Raw genomic sequence first — 20,480 nt, forward strand, 5'->3', positions numbered from 1 at the left:
TTTTTATGGCACAACCCGGTGAAAAATCACCAAGGAGAAGTCAAAAGAAAACGTCCCAACTGTGGTTTGTGAAAATGACATTCAAGTGAACGTCTGTCCTCACTGCCAAAGGACATAATATTAATACATTAACGTTTGGACCCTCCTGCCCTTGGGTCCCATAAACATATACATTGTGACAGTGCCTACGCTTTGTGTCTGGTTTTAAATTTCTTAAAGTATTTTTTCTCTCACTCGGTATAATTTTAATATTATAATGCATTTAATTAAAATTTTAATCCAAGGTTGAGGCAATGCCACGACACGTCAGTTTACTGAATACTCGTTATAAATTTCTTTATCTTGGAAATTTCCCTTTTTTCAGGATTATTTGACACGTACTAACACTGTTCATATTTGTCGGTAAACAAGTGCACAGTGCTATACATTAAGAATAATTTTTATTCATTCATAAATACATTTATGTACAAAATATATCAGAAATTTTAGTATTCACTGAGCTCTTTAAAGTGAAACAAATAAAGATGAGAATATTGAATTTCAAACTATTATTTACTATATTAACTTAAAATATCTTTAAAGTCAACTCTATACTCAAGCGCTCTATACTCATGAAAGTAGCATCTGTGAGTAAAACCATTTTATTATATCAATAGAAGAACAAAAACAAAAATTTTACACATAAGCAGTAATAAATGAAGTCATAAGAATGATTAAGTTGCTACAGTTTTCCAGTTTTATGCAGTCTATGATGGCATTTTTTTCAACCGTGCAAATAGAAATAATTATATTCTTTTTTATCTGACTTGCTGATACAAGTCTGTGCCAGATACTATTCCACTTACAGGCCAGCAAGGTCTGAGAATCTAATGGGCCGAATGAAAAAAAAAATCCTAGAAGATGAAGTGGTTAATTCTTACAAATAGGATAAAAAACATGGGATTTTCAAAAGGTTATTATAGATCACGAAAACACTTAGTTAGAACATTTATAAAATGTAACAGCTGAAAAAATTAACTGGTAAGTAAGCAGTAAGTGACTGCTTTAAAGAAATTTCACTGAAACAGAAATTTCACTGGCAATCAGGTAGACTGTTATACCATGGCACTCAACAATTTATATATATAGGTTTTGAATTTTTTTCCACGTAACAGTAACATAAAATGTATGTCCACTTTTGCAATGTATAGAGTCAGTTAGGTGACTGAAAATATTTTAAAATTTCATAAAGGAGCACTATTAATTTAATGCAATCTCTGTTGGCCAGTCTTATCCAGTTTCTTCTCCAAAAAGGACAACTCAAGTGAGAATTTCTTCAGGGCCTTTTCTTCTGCCTTGCTAATGCCATGCCACTCAGAAAAAGAGAGAAACCTGTAGGTTAGAAAAAAAACATAAAAATAGCATTATGAACTACTAGTATCCATGTAGACATTATGGAATTACGCAGTGAAGTTTAATGTGTCTTGTTATGACTTGACTGAAATAATGTTCACCACATAAATGAACAATTTACAACTAAATTTATATAGAACATCAAGATTCATGATCACAAGCTAATAACCCCAAGAAATTGAAAGAAATTGTACTTATTACAAGAAATTATTTAAATCCGCCCTGGTTCCTACTCTTCTGACAGGACAAAAAGGGGATTTCAGAGAGGCGGGTTGCTAAAAGGAAAATGCCCAAGGTTGTTGTATTTTGAAAAAAAAATTAAAAAGGGTACTGTTGTTAGTGAATGTTTAATGCATCTTAGGCATTATCAAAAGTAACTTACCCCAGACACATTGACTTCCTTTTTTCATTGACATATTTTAATTTTTTCCAGCCTGACCATAATTCATATATTCAATGCAGCCTTCTCCCATATCTATAATAGAAAAAAAAACTTGAGTAGTGTTAAGATATGCATGTCAAATTCATTATCAATTTTGAGAGAATTTCTGTTTCAACACTACAAGATGAAATATTTAATTTCAAGTAATGAATAAACCTTAATAGAGTTCTATTCTTTTGTAACCACCAAGGCAAAGCTTCTTTCTTAAAATGAACTGAAACATCCAAGCTTGCCACCTAACATGCCAAAGTAGTGAAGTATAATTTAAGTAGAGAAGCAAGTACCCCTTAATTATAGAGGTGTCTCACACAATAAGGTGTGTCTTACACACCTTGACTCAAAGAGAGATGTGTAGTGAGATAACAGGTAAAGTAATTGGTGGAGCCTAGGTGAACTTAAAACCTTAAGACTTTAAATTAAGAAGCACCAGGATTCATGTGTGTTCTTTTTTTCAAAGGTTTAATATGAATTAAACCATATATATGTAAAAAGAAGACTAAATAAGTTAAAAATAACTATACCAAAGACACTGTGAAGTCAAACTTCCTGTTAGACCGCCATGATGGAAAATGCTTGGTGGAGGCAAAATTTTCCAGTCAAAAAAACTGAGCACTTTACATTAACAACAAAGTTACCAGTCCAAAGCCACCCACCATGGTGAGAAGAAAAATGATGACCAACTGTCATGATAAGTCTTTTTAGATTTAAACATGAAAAAGGTAAAGGCCAAAATGGTACATTTACCCATAACACTAGAGTAAAAAATTGGTATTCTGAACAAATCAGGTTATATTTTTCAAGAAATATTGGAGCAGTATCCATGCAATATATACCACGCCACGACCAAGATGTTCAAGAATCTAAACACACCAATTTTTTTTATAATCTTGCATTTGAAAAGTACAAAAAGCGGTAAGGCTTTTGGCCGTAACAAGCGTAACACTTTTTGATCGGAACTCATGAAAATTGTCAATTGTCGTATCCAAGCTAGACCACATGTAAAATCGCAAAAAAAAACAATACTGCTCAAGCAAGTGTGTTGCACACATAACAATTAGTTAAATTTTATGACTGTCATGTGACACAAGTTTCAAAAAGTTATAGGAAAATGTCTTTTGGAGTAATTTTTTTTCGAAATATTAACAAGATGGCGGCTTAAGCATCTGCTTGTTATTCGGCTACTGAAAGTGCACCTAAGTTTTACTCTTTGCTATTGCCACAAATTACTTAACAATTGCAACTGTATAAAGACCAAACTTTCTTCATCTCATACTATATTTATAGGCACTTGTTATGAGTGGGAAATATTTTTCGTGCAATATTTATTCTCCACACACCACCTCGCGAGATCAACATGTAGCTGGACACTTACACAGTGAGACCCTACGACATAAAAGTTGCAATTTATCTTCATATTTCGTGTAGTTATGCATTTAAAAGCACTTACCTGTTTTTTGAAAACCTTGTCCAACGTAATATCATATAAATTCTGCATTTCTCTCATTTTTTAGAAACTTGGGACTCCGTTTCTGTTTCTGACCTCAAAAATCAACAGACGAAGGCACAGATACTAACAAACGAGATTTAAACGAGAGTAGCAATTAAGCGTAACAGAGATAGGCATCCATTGTTCTCTGGGTTCTATTCATTCCGACCAATGAGAGACCGTAATACGGGCTCCGCCCCCACGCGTGTAATCTCCTTCTGTTATAACTCCTTGGTGAAACTGACTGAAAACTGTAGGAAATGGCCAGACTTCATGATAAGGTATCTTTTAGTTAATTTTTTTCCTAAGTAAAATACTACATAAATATAAGGAAAAAATAACATTTTCCAGGTATACAAAATGCAAGTTCATGGTTTTAGTAGGTAAGATTTTATTGAAACTGACTGATGACCATGCAAGACTGTGCCCAAGGACAGATGAACAACCCCTATCCAAGTATACCTCAAGAGGTAAGGTATAACAACATTTGGAATCTAAGAGAGAATTCAGACAGACATATCATACTAGTTTGGTCTGTCCAACTCTGAGAGGGCTCTGGATAAGTGAAATGAGCCTTAACTGAATGACAGGCCTCCTTGAGCACCTAGAGGGTAATTAACTTTCATATGCACTCGGCTTAATTACCTCCTAGTTGCATGACAATTAAGCCCATTCCACTGATTGCACTTAAGGAAAATCCCCGCAGAGTTGGACCGTCCCAACTCGTATGATATGCCTTTTTAGAAAGGGATCTAACTTTCATCCAAAATGTCACTGTCTAAAGTTTGGACACTGTCTAATGTTTAGAACAATTAATGTTAGAACAATTAATTTCATCTGTTTATGAAACTGTTTGTTCACTTGCTCAGAGAATATGGTCTTTTCAGCTTGACAGATACTGTTGGCAGCTCATTGGAATGATAATAGTACAGTAAATCAGGCAGTGTGGGGAATTCTGTGTCTTCTTTGAGCCAATATCCTTCTTCTGGCTGCAAAATCATTTAAATTAAATTTCTATTTAGTAAGGTACCACTGTCTATAAAAAGCAGAATGATAAAGTGCTTTTAAAATGTTCACCAGATCAAATGAGGTATGCAGCATACAACAAGCCTAAGGGTACCAAATTATGTACAAAATGTGTCGTATCATCTGTCTGATTAACAAGTTTAAATATGGGAATGACAAAGTTATCTTTGTTGAAATACATTTAACTATTGCTAATTGCCTTTCACCCCATAAAAAAGAACACAATGAAGAATGAAGCTTATGAAAAATGTATTAATTTTTATAGGAATAGAAAAAAGGTTTATTTAGGCCAGCATCTGACAAATATCAATACCTTGTGGCATATCCGGTACTTTTTTGGATGCCCTGATGCATAAACAACTAGAACCTGCAAATTCAAAAGGAAATGTTAATTAAACTTCAAGAACATGACAGGTGATACAGAGAAAACAGGAAAGTCTACAAATACTGAATACTGATGTTTCATCTACATCCCATACACTTCTTCAGGGAACCAAACTAATTGTCAAATGTCAACCAGGGCCTTGTCCCTTAACTCGTGTTATTGGAAGTGCAGCCTGCCATGTCTATTCAGACGTGTATTCAGGTATGCTAGTTTCTCTAACCTCCCCTAGACAACCTTCTAAAACTTTGCATCAACTGGTTCCCCCAAGCCTTGTAAGGCTTGAAATAAATTGGAAAAAATATCAAAATGTCCTACTATAGGACAGAGAAACCATCCCCGAGCAAACATGACTGACAGGTATTTCAATTACAATAGAAAAAGGACTGGGCCTCAGTGGACATTCCAATTTGATTGTCAGATGACAACAGTGACATTTAGTTCAGCTTCCTGAGAAAGTATTTAATATATACATGAAAGATTTGAGTGCCATTTTTGTCAGGAATCTCATATATTTTCATACCATATACCCTCAATGATAATCTGTTCAATGATTTCATGTGATCATTTTATTATTATTACTTAATCTCACCTGCTGGTTGCACTCACTATCCCTAACTAAATATACTCCTTCTTCACCTAGGTTGCGCAGACACCTAAAGGAAGAAGAAAAATGGGTTGCTAAAACTTCTTGGATGATGTCTGTCAAAGTTACACAGATTCAATTCTGTAAAGATCTTAAAAGTTCACAATAATCAAAGAATTAATAATTATTTTAGATTTGATTTTATAATCATTTTATGCACCATTCCCTATACTCGTATTCTGCAAATTTCTATCATTAAAACTGGACTTACTCATTTGCTTCGTCTTTATCTCCATGCCAGAATACAGATGCCCAGTAACTTTCACTGTCTCTTACTTTCTCTTTAATTGGCTGGAAGGAGAGTTCTGGTAATTATTTGATTTTAGTATTCTCTTTATGAATTTTAAAATGGAGAACATATCTGCTTGCTTCAAAAATGAATCTCTTGGAATCTGATCATGAACTGATTCATTTATGTGGTCCCTCCTTCAGTAACATCCAACTTTTGAAATAAAGAGGGTTTTACATCAAACATTCCATTGCTGTAACAGTAAGAAAATAAAGAATTACCTTTAACTTTGGTAAAGGACGTGGAGGCGCAGGAGCAACTTCATCTGGCACAGAATCGGACTAAAATGGGAAGAGAGGATGTTTTTGCACAAGACATCTTCATAAAAACACTAGCTTCAGCAACAGCCATTTACATATGTATACAGAACCACATATTCCAAATAACACACAAGATTCAAGACCAAGTATAAAATTGTTCTAAAATGTCATACCATTTAAATAAATTAAAATAAATTTTGCTTAAGATCAAATGATTGAAATTTCATTATTTAACCTACCCTGTCTCTTCTATAAGCAGCAAGATCGAAAGTTTTACTCTTAGAGCTCTGTCCATCTGGACTTTTTCTTCTAAAATAAAATACAATGTCAATTTCAGTTACTGTAATGAATGTACGATAAAAATGCATGAAACTATGAAGGTTATTGGTCTTTATTCTATAAAATAGACGTAACTGAAAATGATAACATTTTACTTTCAATGCCTCAATATATAACTCGCTTATCTTTTACAGTGCTTTAAAATCTATGGTTCCAAAATGGTCATTATGTAAATTATACATAATGAATAAATCTTATAAATCATATATAAATAAATGAACATGGAATATTAAAAAAAAAATTACTTCTCGGTTTCTGGGCCTATTGTATTAAATGGTTTAACGGCTAATTTTGGTTTTCTTGGCAAGTCTGGTTTTAAAGGCAGTGCAGGTTTGGCACCTGCAGGAAGCTAAAAAGCAAAAACATTAAGAAAATAATACAGAAATATATGACATTGTCCACGTATTGCATTTCATGATAAAATGAACTCCACAAACTTTTAGTGGAAAACATGCATACTGTGTAATTTCACAAATATAGCTTAAACAGCATAAAATATCAGAATGTAATTTAAAAATATTGAGCTTTGACAGTCTTAAAGCAAAATGAGTCAGATATACTTGTGTGCAATACTATGTATTTTTGTTTACCTTTTTATGCATATCTTCTCTCTTTCCTGGCAATTTTGGAAGAGGCCTTAAGGGAATCTTCATGTTCATTTCCTTTGTTAACTGCTTCACGTCAGGAAGTGTTTGAGATGTATTTTCTGAAAGAGAATAATGCTTTCTTGGGAAATGAATTCTATAAAAAGGCAAACATGGATTTTTTTGCATTATGTCTTGTCTGCAATTCAGCAGGTATATTAATATTACTTGATTACTTACAGATATTATCTAGTTGCTGAAAGAAACCGCCACTGGTAGTCCAGACTTGTGGTTATGTACCATATTAGCCAGAATCAGGTCAATGTTTAGTTTTATATTTTTCCTTTAGGAGATATGAATCCCAGATAATGATGTTTCATTTAACAAAGGCATTATTTAACCTCTTTACTGACAAAATCAAAAGCCTTAAGGTTTCCTGACACCGAATTGTAGTGCTTGTTGTTGTGATTAAACAGGCACTAAAATAGTGGCGATAGCTGTTTAGGTGAGGCAGGTCTGTTTGAAACTGATATAACAATTTTCACTTCAAAAACTGACATATTTTTGATGTGACACCATTTATCTCATATCATGACAATGTTAATTTACACATGTTCTAAGCAGATCAAACCCCCTAGTGGCTTAACCATTTTATAAAATTCTTACTGGGACGTGGTATTCTTGGTTCAGACTGACTGTGCTGAATTGATCGCTTTGTGGGAGATGTAATATTGTCCTGCATTTCATCTTCATTTAGCATCAAATAATCTTCATCATCACTGTCTGTAAAAAGGCACATATATTAAATTTTAGACACATAATTAAATGAAAAGAAAGCTACAATGGTGCCTGACATATTATATTAAAATATATAACCATCTTCTTTTCTTTCAGTCAAGCTGTATCTTTCCATATATCTTAATAACATAATGACAATAGTAGTGGATACAAAAATATTTTAACAATGGAAAAACAACAATTCTTGAAATCTTACTGGCACATACACGAGAAAAAAAATCAATGAAATATACCTTCTAATCTTATAAGGTTTTTTGGCATACTGACTTCACTACAATCATCATATATTTGCTTCTCTAAGTCATCATAAGTTTGGGATAATGCATCTACATCAGCTGCATCTAAGGCTACAGAATTATGCCTGCTTTCTCCATCAGGTTTTGATCTGAAATTCATTATGTTTTGAATTATCATGAACAGTAAACTATTACCTTAGGTCTTTGTTTTCAATAACAATGCTTTGTTTATCATATTGTCTAAATAATTGCCATCTCTTTACGATGTATATTACATTAAAATACTAACTTTTCATATTTATAACATTACTAGCTCCATGGTCATAATTTGCTTGTATTGTAGAAAACCTCTAGTATACAATAATTTTACCTTTCTGTTGTCTTGCCGTTGGCATAAAGCATCTCCCTTTTGACATCTTTCATCCACTCCTTAAACAAAAGGTTTAAGATGACTCCAAAGGTTTGACAATGCATTCTTATTGACTGTTATATCTAGTTTGAATCAAGTATTTAGTTTTGGACTTTGACCAGCTTTATGCCACAAAACTAAACATACAAAAGAGCACCATAAAGTCCTGAAGATGACTCAAAATGTATCTTGACATAACTGCCAAGAATGTGAACAAATACTGAAAAACAGATGCTGAAACTCTACCATTTTTCACTTACCCTAACCAAAATTATATTTAAACAAGGCAGCAAAGCTGTCAAATGTACAGACAAAAACCAGAAAATAAAAACGCAGGAAATAGGATACTGTCAATTCTGATGAACTAATGTATTATGCTTACTGTAACTGCATAGCCAAAATCAAATTCTTATTCTGCATAACATTGGATTAGGATGAAATTAAAATGTGTATCAAGCATTAGACTAAGTTCCCATACCTAGATCAATCTAACAGGATCAATCCAACTCCAAGGGGTTTCTCACTAAATTGCTTTCAGTTTGAGAGTCTTAGGATTCTGGCATGCCAGTTTCAGTAGGCGTGACAGACAACTAAGCCACTTACATTGATTGCAATTTAGAGAGAATTCCCATGGAGATAGATCAATCCACAGTTAGCGTGATAGGGTCTGGAAATAGTCCCTAAGGTGTCAGGCTGATAAGAGTTAAACTTTGGAAGTGCCAGAATGAGGCACAGTGAAAATTAAACAAAAAAAAAAATTGCTTAAACTCATTAAAAAAAAAAAAAAAAAAAAAAAAAAAATATATATATATATATATATATATATATATATATATATATATATATATATATATATATATATATATATATATATATATATATATAATTAATTTTTTTTTTTTTTTGGCTGTATGTCAATCCTAAGAATCATTCTTGTAACTTAACAAAATACAGAAAATGTTACAAAGTAAGAGTACAGGGCTCCTGGCAGATGGGAGTGATAAGTCACAACTTGAAAATGCCAGTATAGCACTCTATAAACCTGCATTGCCTCCAAAACAGAAAACAATCACACTGGTTTTCAAACACAAGCTGCACTTCTGTCTTATGAAACTTTTCAGTAAGTTTCAGTATCGTAAGTAACATGGTTTTCCCTTAATCGCTATCCTGGCAGCAGTGTCCAAAATAGGGTTTTCTTCAACTTTCATGCAATAAAACATAATACTTAACAGCATAATGACCATCAAATTTTTTATAAAAAAATAAAAGTATCATGAATATTCAGAAAATGTGATTTGGGAAGGTCTTCAAGGCCATGGAAGTTCAGAGTCACACTTTCAAAATGCCAAAATGTAAACAAGAGATAACTGTACTGAAATGATTTTCTTTCCATTTTCAACACCTTTTTTAAAACAAAATGATCAATAAACTGTAATTTTTAAATGTTCAACTATATCAATAGAACAATTTTCAATGTCCAATTTGCTCCATTTGCAGATGCTGAACATAGTGAATGATTAAATCTGACAAACTGCAATGATGAGTTCCTTTCCATTTATGATACTTTATTACACAATGCACAATATTATAACATTTTTATATAATCAACAATATTGTTAAGAAGCAGAAAATGTCAAAACAACACTTTTACATATCTTATTAGTTCCATAATGAGACTGTTAACATGCCTAAGAATTAAATCTGAAGAAATAACAATTATATACAAAAATACAGAAAATGCACAGCACTTCTGGTGGGTGGGAGTAAAAAATCACATCTAGTGTTTGAAAAATAATTTTTAAAAAAATTTAAAAAAAAATTTTAAATAAAACGTAAAAAATTCCAATAAAGCTGCTATTCAAACTTTTAATCTAGCTGTATTAACTTGATATTAATAACCCCACCAAGTTTGAGAAAAATAAAGCACTGTTATTCATCTATAGCATGTTGGCATAACACATTCTTTTTGTTGTAAATTTATTTGCAATGTTTAACACCATTTATCTGCACAATTATCTCCAAATCCTAATTTTGTGACACAGTTAAGAGAGCTAAACCTATGGGACTTTACAGGGAAATCTCAAGGAGTGTTTTATGTAATCTCATTTAATGGCCAATTGAAAATTAATGAGTAGGCAAGTGACTTTATAGACCTTAATTAAATTAGTGATCACCCAAGGGACAATTTTATAGACTGCCATCCATACAGTACCATCATATAGCACAAAGGTGTTGCATACATGCTGAAAAAAGTGAAAAAACAGCATAAATTCCCTATAAGTGACCCGATCATGCTGATTTTCGAACTTGACCTGCGTATTATGGATATTCATCAGTTCTGTATGTTTCAAGCCAAAAGAAAAAACGGTTTTCCACTTATCGTGTTATCGGTGCTGCATATATGCTGAAAAAAGTGAAAAAAACAGCATAACTTATGACCCGATCATGCTGATTTTCGAACTTGACCTGCGTAATATGAATATTCATTAGTTCTGCAAGTTTCAAGCCAAAAGGTAAAATGATTTTTCACTTATCATGTTATCAGTGTTGCATATATGGTGAAAAAAGTGAAAAACAGCATAACTTCCCTAAAAATGACCCGATCATGCTGATTTTCTAACTTGACCTGCGTATTATGAATATACATCAGTTCTGTAAGTTTCAAGCCAAAAGGTAAAATGGTTTTCCACTTATCATGTTATCGGTGCTGCATATATGCTGAAAAAAGTGAAAAAACAGCATAAATTCCCTATAAGTGACCCGATCATGCTGATTTTCGAACTTGACCTGCGTATTATGAATATTCATCAGTTCTGTAAGTTTCAAGCCAAAAGGTAAAATGGTTTTCCACTTATCGTGTTATCGGTGCTGCATATATGCTGAAAAAAGTGAAAAAACAGCATAAATTCCCTATAAGTGACCCGATCATGCTGATTTTCGAACTTGACCTGCGTAATATGAATATTCATTAGTTCTGCAAGTTTCAAGCCAAAAGGTAAAATGATTTTTCACTTATCATGTTATCAGTGTTGCATATATGGTGAAAAAAGTGAAAAACAGCATAACTTCCCTAAAAATGACCCGATCATGCTGATTTTCTAACTTGACCTGCGTATTATGAATATACATCAGTTCTGTAAGTTTCAAGCCAAAAGGTAAAATGGTTTTCCACTTATCATGTTATCGGTGCTGCATATATGCTGAAAAAAGTGAAAAAACAGCATAAATTCCCTATAAGTGACCCGATCATGCTGATTTTCGAACTTGACCTGCGTATTATGAATATTCATCAGTTCTGTAAGTTTCAAGCCAAAAGGTAAAATGGTTTTCCACTTATCGTGTTATCGGTGCTGCATATATGCTGAAAAAAGTGAAAAAACAGCATAAATTCCCTATAAGTGACCCGATCATGCTGATTTTCGAACTTGACCTGCGTATTATGAATATTCATCAGTTCTGTAAGTTTCAAGCCAAAAGAAAAAACAGTTTTCCACTTATCGTGTTATCGGTAAAAGTGCACGGCGACGGCGACGACGGTGACAGCGACGGCGACGGCGACGACAGACGCAGATGATGGCTATATGTACAGACACATCTGTGTCTGTACATCAAAACATACTAGTACCTTCATCTCTGCTTCTGATGCAGCAGAAAAATAGTATGTTTTCATTTCAGGTTTTGCATGAATAATCTTAAATGCCCATGGTGCTTCTGACTGCAACACATCCCCAGCTCTGTGAACACTGAAATAGTTGTTATATATGTGCAAGTTTACTGGCCCAAACTGAAATTCACTGGCCCACATCAAATTTAAAAAAAACTTAAATGAACACACTGAAAGACTTTAACATTTAGTCTGAATGTATATAAAATAAACTGGAGTAAATGTTACAGCTGATAAAATCCACTGGCCTGGTCAGACCAGTAACTGACTTTTTTCCAAATTTTCACTGGCCTGATCCAATTTTTATTACCAATGGCAGTCAGCTAGCAGGCCAGTGGTTAACATCATAGACTGTCACTTTGGCATCTTTTTACATTTAAGGCAAAAAATGCCTTTCATAAAATTAATAACATCTGGATGATAATTTTTTTACTCTATTTAATCTATAGTCTACTAATAACTTAAAAAGTCCTCTACACAAATCCATTTATATATTGATGAAAATTTTTTTTACATAGTAGCTTATACCCAGCGAGAAAAAAAAAGGCTTACACATTATAACCGTACAGAGATACAGCACCATTTGGGGATTGGGATGTCTCACTGGAGAAATGGTACAGACAGCCCTTGCTTAGAACAACAAACATGTTTGTCCCTGTAAAACAAATCAACAACACATTCATATATACCATTATCACTACATTATTATAACATGCACAGCAAATAAAAAAAAATACAGTAGAAATTACAAAAAAAGTACAAATTTTATAGTGGTATTAAGGTGAAACAGAGCACCCCTTTAAACCCATTATTAATAAGTCTAAAGTTTCCTGAATGACAGTGATAACAGAAACAGACAAACATAAAGACACACACACACACACACACAAAAAAGAAAAAAATGACAATGTTGGAGAGTACTTTTATTTCCAAAAAAACATAAATATTATCAGGTGTACATGATCACTGTAATGTGTTAAATGAGTAAATAAGGAGTATTTAAAAACACACAAAAAAAAAAAATCCTCAGGTGTGCAACTATTTGTAACTTTTTCATTAAGCAGGGGCGTAACCAGACCTTTTAAAATTGTACGCACAGATTTTCAAAATTCCCAGGTACAGCTAAATGTACACTTACGCAAACAGATAAAATTAAATGTGTCATATCATAGCTCAGTTTTCACCAGTAATAAAATCCTCAGTTAAAGTTAAATACATTCCGGCGATTAAATAAAGTTCCATTACATTATTTCACCCAGAACCAAAGTTTTTTTCCAGGATTGGGGTACAGGCTGTCCAAAATTGGGAGGGGGGTAAAAATAAAATTAAAAAAAAAAAAATAAAAATAAAATAAAATAAAAAATAATAAATTTCAATGGAGGGTTAAAAACAATCAATAACGATCTTCCGCTGACACTCTTTTGCAAACGAACTCCCTTGAATGAATATGAAAATTGCTTTCTCGTCTCACTTAGACTGAGAATGATCGCCGGCTGACGGTCTTCTGCAAACATGTCAAAATTCTTTGAAGCTTTGCAAGAAAAATCTATCTTCCTTTGTTTCTCTTGCTCCTTGTTTAGCCAGACGTTCAGATTTTATCTAGTCCCCCAGCTCTGCTGGAACTGCTCTTTGAAAATAACGCACAGGTAGATTTTTACCTGATATAAATATCGCCAGCAAGAGTGCATTCGATACACTCAAGACAAAGGCTACCAGAGAGCTGAAGCACACTTAACCCTCTAATTAAGAGGTAAAGGAAGTTCCAGCTAGATGTCTGATTAAGATAGGACTTCTGATGGTAACTAGTATTGTTTACCTCAGTTCTGTGAAAGCAAACGACAAGGGGGTGCATATTGGTGCATATATAAATTATACAGAGGATTTGTACATTCAGGTGACGTTAACTTACAACCGAAGGGGATTTTCGATTATATTTCTTGAAAAATACACTGAATTAATAGAGAATAATATCAAGGTTGTCCCAAAAAATTGTACGGACAGTGCATCCATGCGTATGCCTGGTTACGCCCATTGTAAGGCATGTCTGTTTGGTTGCTTGAAAGGTAACAATATACTTGCTTTCAAAGGAAAATGGTAACACACATATACCCTTTTGTGTGTTGCCTTTCATGTGTCTAACTCAATCAAAAGATTAACCATCAAGGAAGTTTAAATAAGCAGGAGTGCAATGCCTCAAATATTGCTTTCATGGTTTCTAACACCATACTCACTTATGGCACCAAAATACAGGTATTGATAGCCTTAAGTATTAATGCTAATATGTTCCTTAACCATGTCCTGAATACTTGAGTTAACATTTTATTCTATCACCAATGCATTATATGACTCATAAAAACAGCTTCCAGTCTGAGATAAGAACTTATATCATGACATAGACTGGGTTCCCATACCTAGATAGATCTATCTGGATCGGTCTAACTTCCTGGGGAGTCTCACTAAAATGCTATCCACTTAACCGGCTTACTAGTAAATGTCTGCCACGCCTACCGAATCAGCTAGGGTAAAGATAATTACCCACAAACAGCTTTACAAGGCATGACAGAGATTTAAGCCAGTTAAATTGATAGCAATTTAGTGAGACTCCCCAGGGAGATAGATCGATCCAAATATCTGTGGGAATGGTCCCATACATGGATATTGGTGTAAAGGTGTCATAACTCACATCTTATTCGCAAAGCTGTAATGAAGTTGATTTTCCCTTTTTTCCTTAACCAGCCACATCTTGTGCATGCTTCCCTCTGGATGAGTTCTTGTGCACCTAAAAAAGACAAAGATTAACAAAACAACTCAATGAAAAAGGAAACAAGAGTAAGAACTGCCATATTTTCCAGTCCACTTGACTACTATTTAAGTTACTTTTGAAGGTTCTACACTAAATTTTGAAAAGGAGATAAAAATACCTAAAACTTACAAATAAAATCCCCTTCTCACTACTTCAACAATCAAAAGTTTAGTCAACTACAAAAAGAAACTAGAATGGAATGGGACAAACATCAGCTGATAACTTTGTTTGACCTAGCAGATTATAAGAAAGTCAAAAGTGATACAATACCCAGAAATGATAAAGTAAGTTTGAATGCAGACAGATCTTACAACTACCTTTTGTTTAATTAATCAATTGTTATCCATATTTCATTGTTCTTTTTATTGACTTAAGTATGTAAGACTTAAATAAAAGCTGACAAGACATAAAAAAAATAGTAGACATTTACCTGATAGATTGCACATACCTAACAGTAAGCAACAGAAATGGGCTAACTGTTGGCAACTTTCCACTTTTTAACACTGTTTAACATTTTTTTCCAATAAATTTAACCTTGTGTTTCAAACTGTCATACAAAAGGAGTGTTTTACAAATATTTTTTCACAAGAAATTTCTTGCTGAGCATCCTGGACTTAGTTCAAGTAACCAATCCTAACAATAATTTGTAATTCAATAAGTATTAAATTAATGTTTAATTCATTTGACTAACAACAGTATTTAACTGAGTGGTTGTGATGTGCTTAAATCTGCACAATTGTAGTGAAATAAATGTAATGTAATGTGAGATGTTATGTCATAGCATGCATGTGCAATACCTGATGTACAATGCAAAGTGTCAGTATGAGTTTTACTAAACTAGATTAAGCATGTATAGTTTGCATGTTGTTTAATATTACTAGACTGGTACAATCTTTTCAATACTATTCAATAAACTGGAAGAGGAACATGACCTACCTATAGTTGTGTGCGGCTGTGGTATGCTTGATTCCAGCAGTAAGGAGGCCATGCTTTCCTGTCAAAATTAAATCAAATAAGTCTTGCAAATTTTCATCTGACATGTAGCAAAGTCAATATAATTATAAAGCAAGAGATATTGACAGAAAAGGGTACGTACTGAGTATGCACACAGTACTGAGATTCATAATGGCTACTTTTAGACCAGCGATATCTGGTAGCACACATACTTTGTAGATATGCAATTTTTCATTTTAATTCAGGTTTGTGTCACTGTAAAAACAATCTACTGCATTATGCTAAGTACTTCATTCAGTAAAACTTGAAAATGTTCAATGGGTGAATCCCTTGAAAATGTTCAACATGCATACTAGCAGATATACAGTAATTGCTAGTACTTGATCTTTTCAATAGGGAAAATTGTGAATTTTACAGATACTGTATTTTTTAAGTCATAATTTCTTAAAATTGGAATATTTCTATTGAGTTGTAGCAACAAAATAAAAATTAATAAAAAATTTATAGTTCTATTCTATACAGTAAAAAAACACCACAAATGCTACATATAAATATAATTTTTATGATTATAAAATACTGTATTTGACAGTTTAATAACTTTTGCCAATTGAAAAGATGGTGTGTAATAACAGTCATCTTGAGGTAAGAGAATAATATATTTTATTTTGAGATTGAATTACAAGTTGGAGGATTTTTTTTCTATCACAATCTATCTGTTGTGTGTGCATGTGTATGTGTTTATGCAAGTATGTGCCCAAATTCATAATAATATGAAATTACCAAAGTGATTTTGATTATCTATCTACTAGCATTTATTTTTTGCTATTTATTTTTAATTACTATTGTTTTATCAGTATGTTGGCGTGACCTATCAAAGATTATTTAAAAACGGGAGAATTCTGTTGTATTTGTGTTCTAAAACATATATACTGTTTGAGACTCATCATTAATTGGATGAGAGACTGCAAGTGAAAATTGGTGACCCTAGCCTTTTGTTTTCACAAACTAACATAAAAATGTCCCACAATTATCAGATTTCTACTCATTTTAACATTGTGAAAGTTCTGCAACTCAACTGCTGCTTTGACACAAGACTAAGATCAGTTTTTACGACCATATGAGTAATGATTTGATAACATATATGTTGATACATTATACATGTAATTAAAGTTCATATGAAAAACCTTTTAAGGTCAAGCACTTAATTTGAATTTAAAATAAAAAGCAGACAAAGGGTGGCAAGAAAAATTTACACCATAAGTAAGAACAAGGACTAGGGCTTTTAGCTAGCATATCAGCTTTTTGGGGTAATGTGGGGATTTTTTTTAGATGTCCCCTTGTTGCAAATGAAGCCACTGACATATATATCCTTCCTCTGGAAGGGGATGCAGTTAATGGCATGAAAGTATCTGTACTAGTACTTTCCCATTAGTAAATGTGGCTATTTTTGGACTTTTTCATGGCAGCTAGCAACTGACCCTAAAAAGTGTCAGTATCCACAAATTTTTTTTGAGGTAAATTTTTTCCATTAATGTATACTTAAAGGGATAATAACTCTTTGTATGAGATCTATGTTTCACAATAAAAACATTGTAAACAACTCATAGAGATATGATATATTCTGTTTTACCATAAAAAAAGCAGTTATAGCTATTATTCTGACATCTGAGCTTGTCATCAGACCATGTGACCTCCATAGATGGCTATACTCTGTAATAATCTCTTAAGAGAAACTTAAAAATCTCACAAATATTGTTAAATTTGTTTTTGACTTGCATTTAAGCCAAAAACTTGTAAAAATAAAAATAAAAAACACCCTCTCTACCCTGCCTTCAGGTACAAAAAGGGTGATCACCAATTTTTTTTTAACTTGACCTAATATTCATAACAGCCAGCTAGTGGCGTAGCTACATGTAGGTCTAAACATTTATCATAAAAAACTTTTACATATGAGTTTTAAAACAAACTTTAAAAATAACATAATCACTTTTAGCTCTTATATAAAGGGACAATTGATTCAATAATAATAAAAAACAAGGCAGCAAAGCTGTCAAATGTACAGACAAAAAGCAGGAAATAACAAAATAGGCTACTGTCAATTCTGATGTAAAAGTACATTATGTTAAACTGCAAATTCAACATCAAATTTTAATTATGCTCAACAGGTAATAACAATGTAAGTAAAATGTGTAACAAGCATAAGGCTTCAGGCCCATGGGAGTTCAAGTTCACACTTTGAAAATGTAAAAATTCCAGAAAAAGAAGTCAATTAGACTGCTTTTCCAACTCGAGCTGCATTTTAGTCCTGTGTTTCTTTTTTAAAAGTTTGACAATCATAAGTAATATGGTTTTCCCATGATGGTCATCATGGCAGCAATACCCAAAATTGTGTTTTCTTCTATTTTGATGCAATATTTCATAATGCTTAACAGCATAAAGACCATCAGTTTTTAATAATAAAATATACGTATCATGGATTTTCAGAAAATGTGACTAGCATGGGTCTTTAAGCCCAAGGTGGTTCTAAGTCACACATTGAAATTGCCAATATGTGAAAAATTAAATTTTCACAAAAAACTGATTAACTGCCAGAAAAATTTACCAAATAGACTGCACTGCCTAATGAAACTGTATTTTAGTCCCATGTTTCTTTCCTGTAAGTTTGAGAACAGTAAGTGACATGGTTTTCCTTAAATGGTCATCAAGGGAGCAGTGTCCAAAATAGGTTTTTTTTTCAAATTTTGATGCAATATTACATAATGTTTAACAGGATAATAACCATCAATTTTTAATAATAAAATATTAGTATCATGGATATTCAGAAAATGTGACTAGCAAAGGTCTTCAGGCCCATGGAACTTCAAAGTCACACCTTGAAAATGCCAAAATGTAGACAAGACAGTACTGTCCTGAAATGCATTTTTTTCCATTTTTAACAATTTTTTAACATATAACAAAATTAACACTTAACTGCCATTTTTATATGATCAACTAAGAAAATTGATGAGATGGGAAAAATATCAATAGAACAGTGTTTAATGTCCAATTTCCTCCATTCTGAGATTCTGAACATAGTGAATGAATGAATGAATCTCACAAACTGCAATGATAAGAGTTTATTTCCATTTTTGAAACTCTATTATACAATACATGATAACAAGCTTACCATCATTTTTACATAATCAACTAACAATGTTGTAAAGATGCAGGAAATGTTAAACAAAGACTTTTACGTATCTTATTAGTTAAATAATGAGACTGTTAACATGCCTAAGAATTGAATCTGAGGAAATGTGAAACAAGACAGTGCTGTTATGAAATGCGTTTATTTCCATTTTTAACACTTTTTTAACATAAAACAAAATTAACAGTTTACTGCCATTTTTATATGATCAACTAAGAAAGTTGATGAGATGTGAAAAATATCAATAGAACAGTGTCAAATGTCCAATTTCCTCCTTTCTGAGTTTCTGAACATAATGAATGATTGAATCTTACAAACTGCAATGATATGAGTTTATTTCCATTTTTGACACTTTATTATACAATACACGATAACAAGTTTACCATCATTTTTACATAATCAACTAACAATGTTGTAAAGATGCAGGAAATGTCAAACAAACACTTTTACGTATCTTATTAATTAAATAATGAGGCTGTTAACATGCCTAAGAATTGAATCTGAAGAAATGTGAAAAAACAGCATAACTTATAAAATAATGGCCCGATTATGCTGATTTTCGAACTTGACCTGCATTTTAGTAAGATTGATTACTCCTGTGAGTTTCATGACAACAGGCCTATCGGTTTTCTTTGAAATGTGTTAACAGTGTTGCATATATGCTGAAAAGTGAAAAAACAGCATAACTACTAAAATGGTGGCCCGATCATGCCGATTTTCAAACTTGACCTGCATTTTAGTAAGATTGATTACTCCTGTGAGTTTCATGACAACAGGCCTATCGGTTTTCTTTGAAATGTGTTAACAGTGTTGCATATATGCTGAAAAGTGAAAAAACAGCATAAATTCTACAATAATGGCCCGATCATGCTGATTTTCGAACTTGACCTGCGTTTTATGAATATTCATCAGCTCTGTAAATATAAAGCCAAAAAGTAAAACTGTCTTCCACTTATGGTGTTAACGCTGAAAGTGCACGGCGACGGCGACGGCGACGGCGACATCGACGGCGACATGAACGGCGACGGCGACGACAGACGCAGGTGATGGCAATATGTACAGACACATCTGTGTCTGTACATAAAAATGTGTGGACCCTATAGCTACTTGGATTAGAAAAAGAGAGAGGCCAAAACATTTATTTATTGAATGCACACCCAATATTGCCAATTGTAAGTGTTAGTTTCATTGAAAGGGAATCCATCTTAAGAGGCATCAAAAGTAAAGAATGCAAATCTCACATCTTTTAACTCGTTACTACTACTTATAATTTTTTTCCTCCCATTTTGGATCTCCAGTGACACTGATGTACATGTACTTGTGAAATGTTTTGAAGTTTAGAAGTTGAGTCTGTTTTGTTATTTGATATCACCATATAATAAAGAAAACATACTTAAATCGACCCTTAAGTGATCTCTGAAATTATTATCCAATTTCAAGCTGGCACATACCTATGACACTCCAACCCGGCAAACTTTACTGGACTTTCCGCGGCGAACTTCCGCAACTCTGCTTTTGAGACTCTTACAATGACCTTCACTTAGCGTGACCCAAATAAAGTTACTATGGATTTTTTCTTTTATGGT

The 20,480-nt window shown here is 32.9% G+C and overlaps 1 protein-coding gene across 1 annotated transcript; it reads right to left on the reverse strand.

Moving 5' to 3' along the window:
• Positions 1 to 625: 625 nt before the first annotated feature.
• LOC106153761 (uncharacterized) lies at positions 626 to 20,455 on the reverse strand. Its single transcript, XM_087002439.1, has 18 exons — positions 20,346 to 20,455; positions 15,693 to 15,750; positions 14,637 to 14,732; positions 12,506 to 12,608; positions 11,915 to 12,032; positions 8,251 to 8,309; positions 7,878 to 8,029; positions 7,513 to 7,629; positions 6,853 to 6,968; positions 6,508 to 6,611; positions 6,163 to 6,232; positions 5,885 to 5,944; positions 5,586 to 5,665; positions 5,321 to 5,384; positions 4,660 to 4,713; positions 3,282 to 4,309; positions 1,775 to 1,867; positions 626 to 1,371 (listed from the first exon to the last, which is right to left on the reverse strand). Exons 2-16 carry the CDS (start codon positions 15,742 to 15,744, stop codon positions 4,178 to 4,180), a joined length of 1,377 nt encoding a protein of 458 aa, XP_086858565.1. The 5' UTR covers positions 15,745 to 15,750; positions 20,346 to 20,455; the 3' UTR covers positions 626 to 1,371; positions 1,775 to 1,867; positions 3,282 to 4,177.
• Between the last annotated feature and the right edge of the window lie 25 nt (positions 20,456 to 20,480).

The sequence above is a fragment of the Lingula anatina genome, chromosome 1, assembly GCF_051362555.1.
Source record: "Lingula anatina isolate TDL-2025a chromosome 1, LinAna3.0, whole genome shotgun sequence".
Taxonomy (NCBI): Eukaryota; Metazoa; Brachiopoda; class Lingulata; order Lingulida; family Lingulidae; genus Lingula; species Lingula anatina.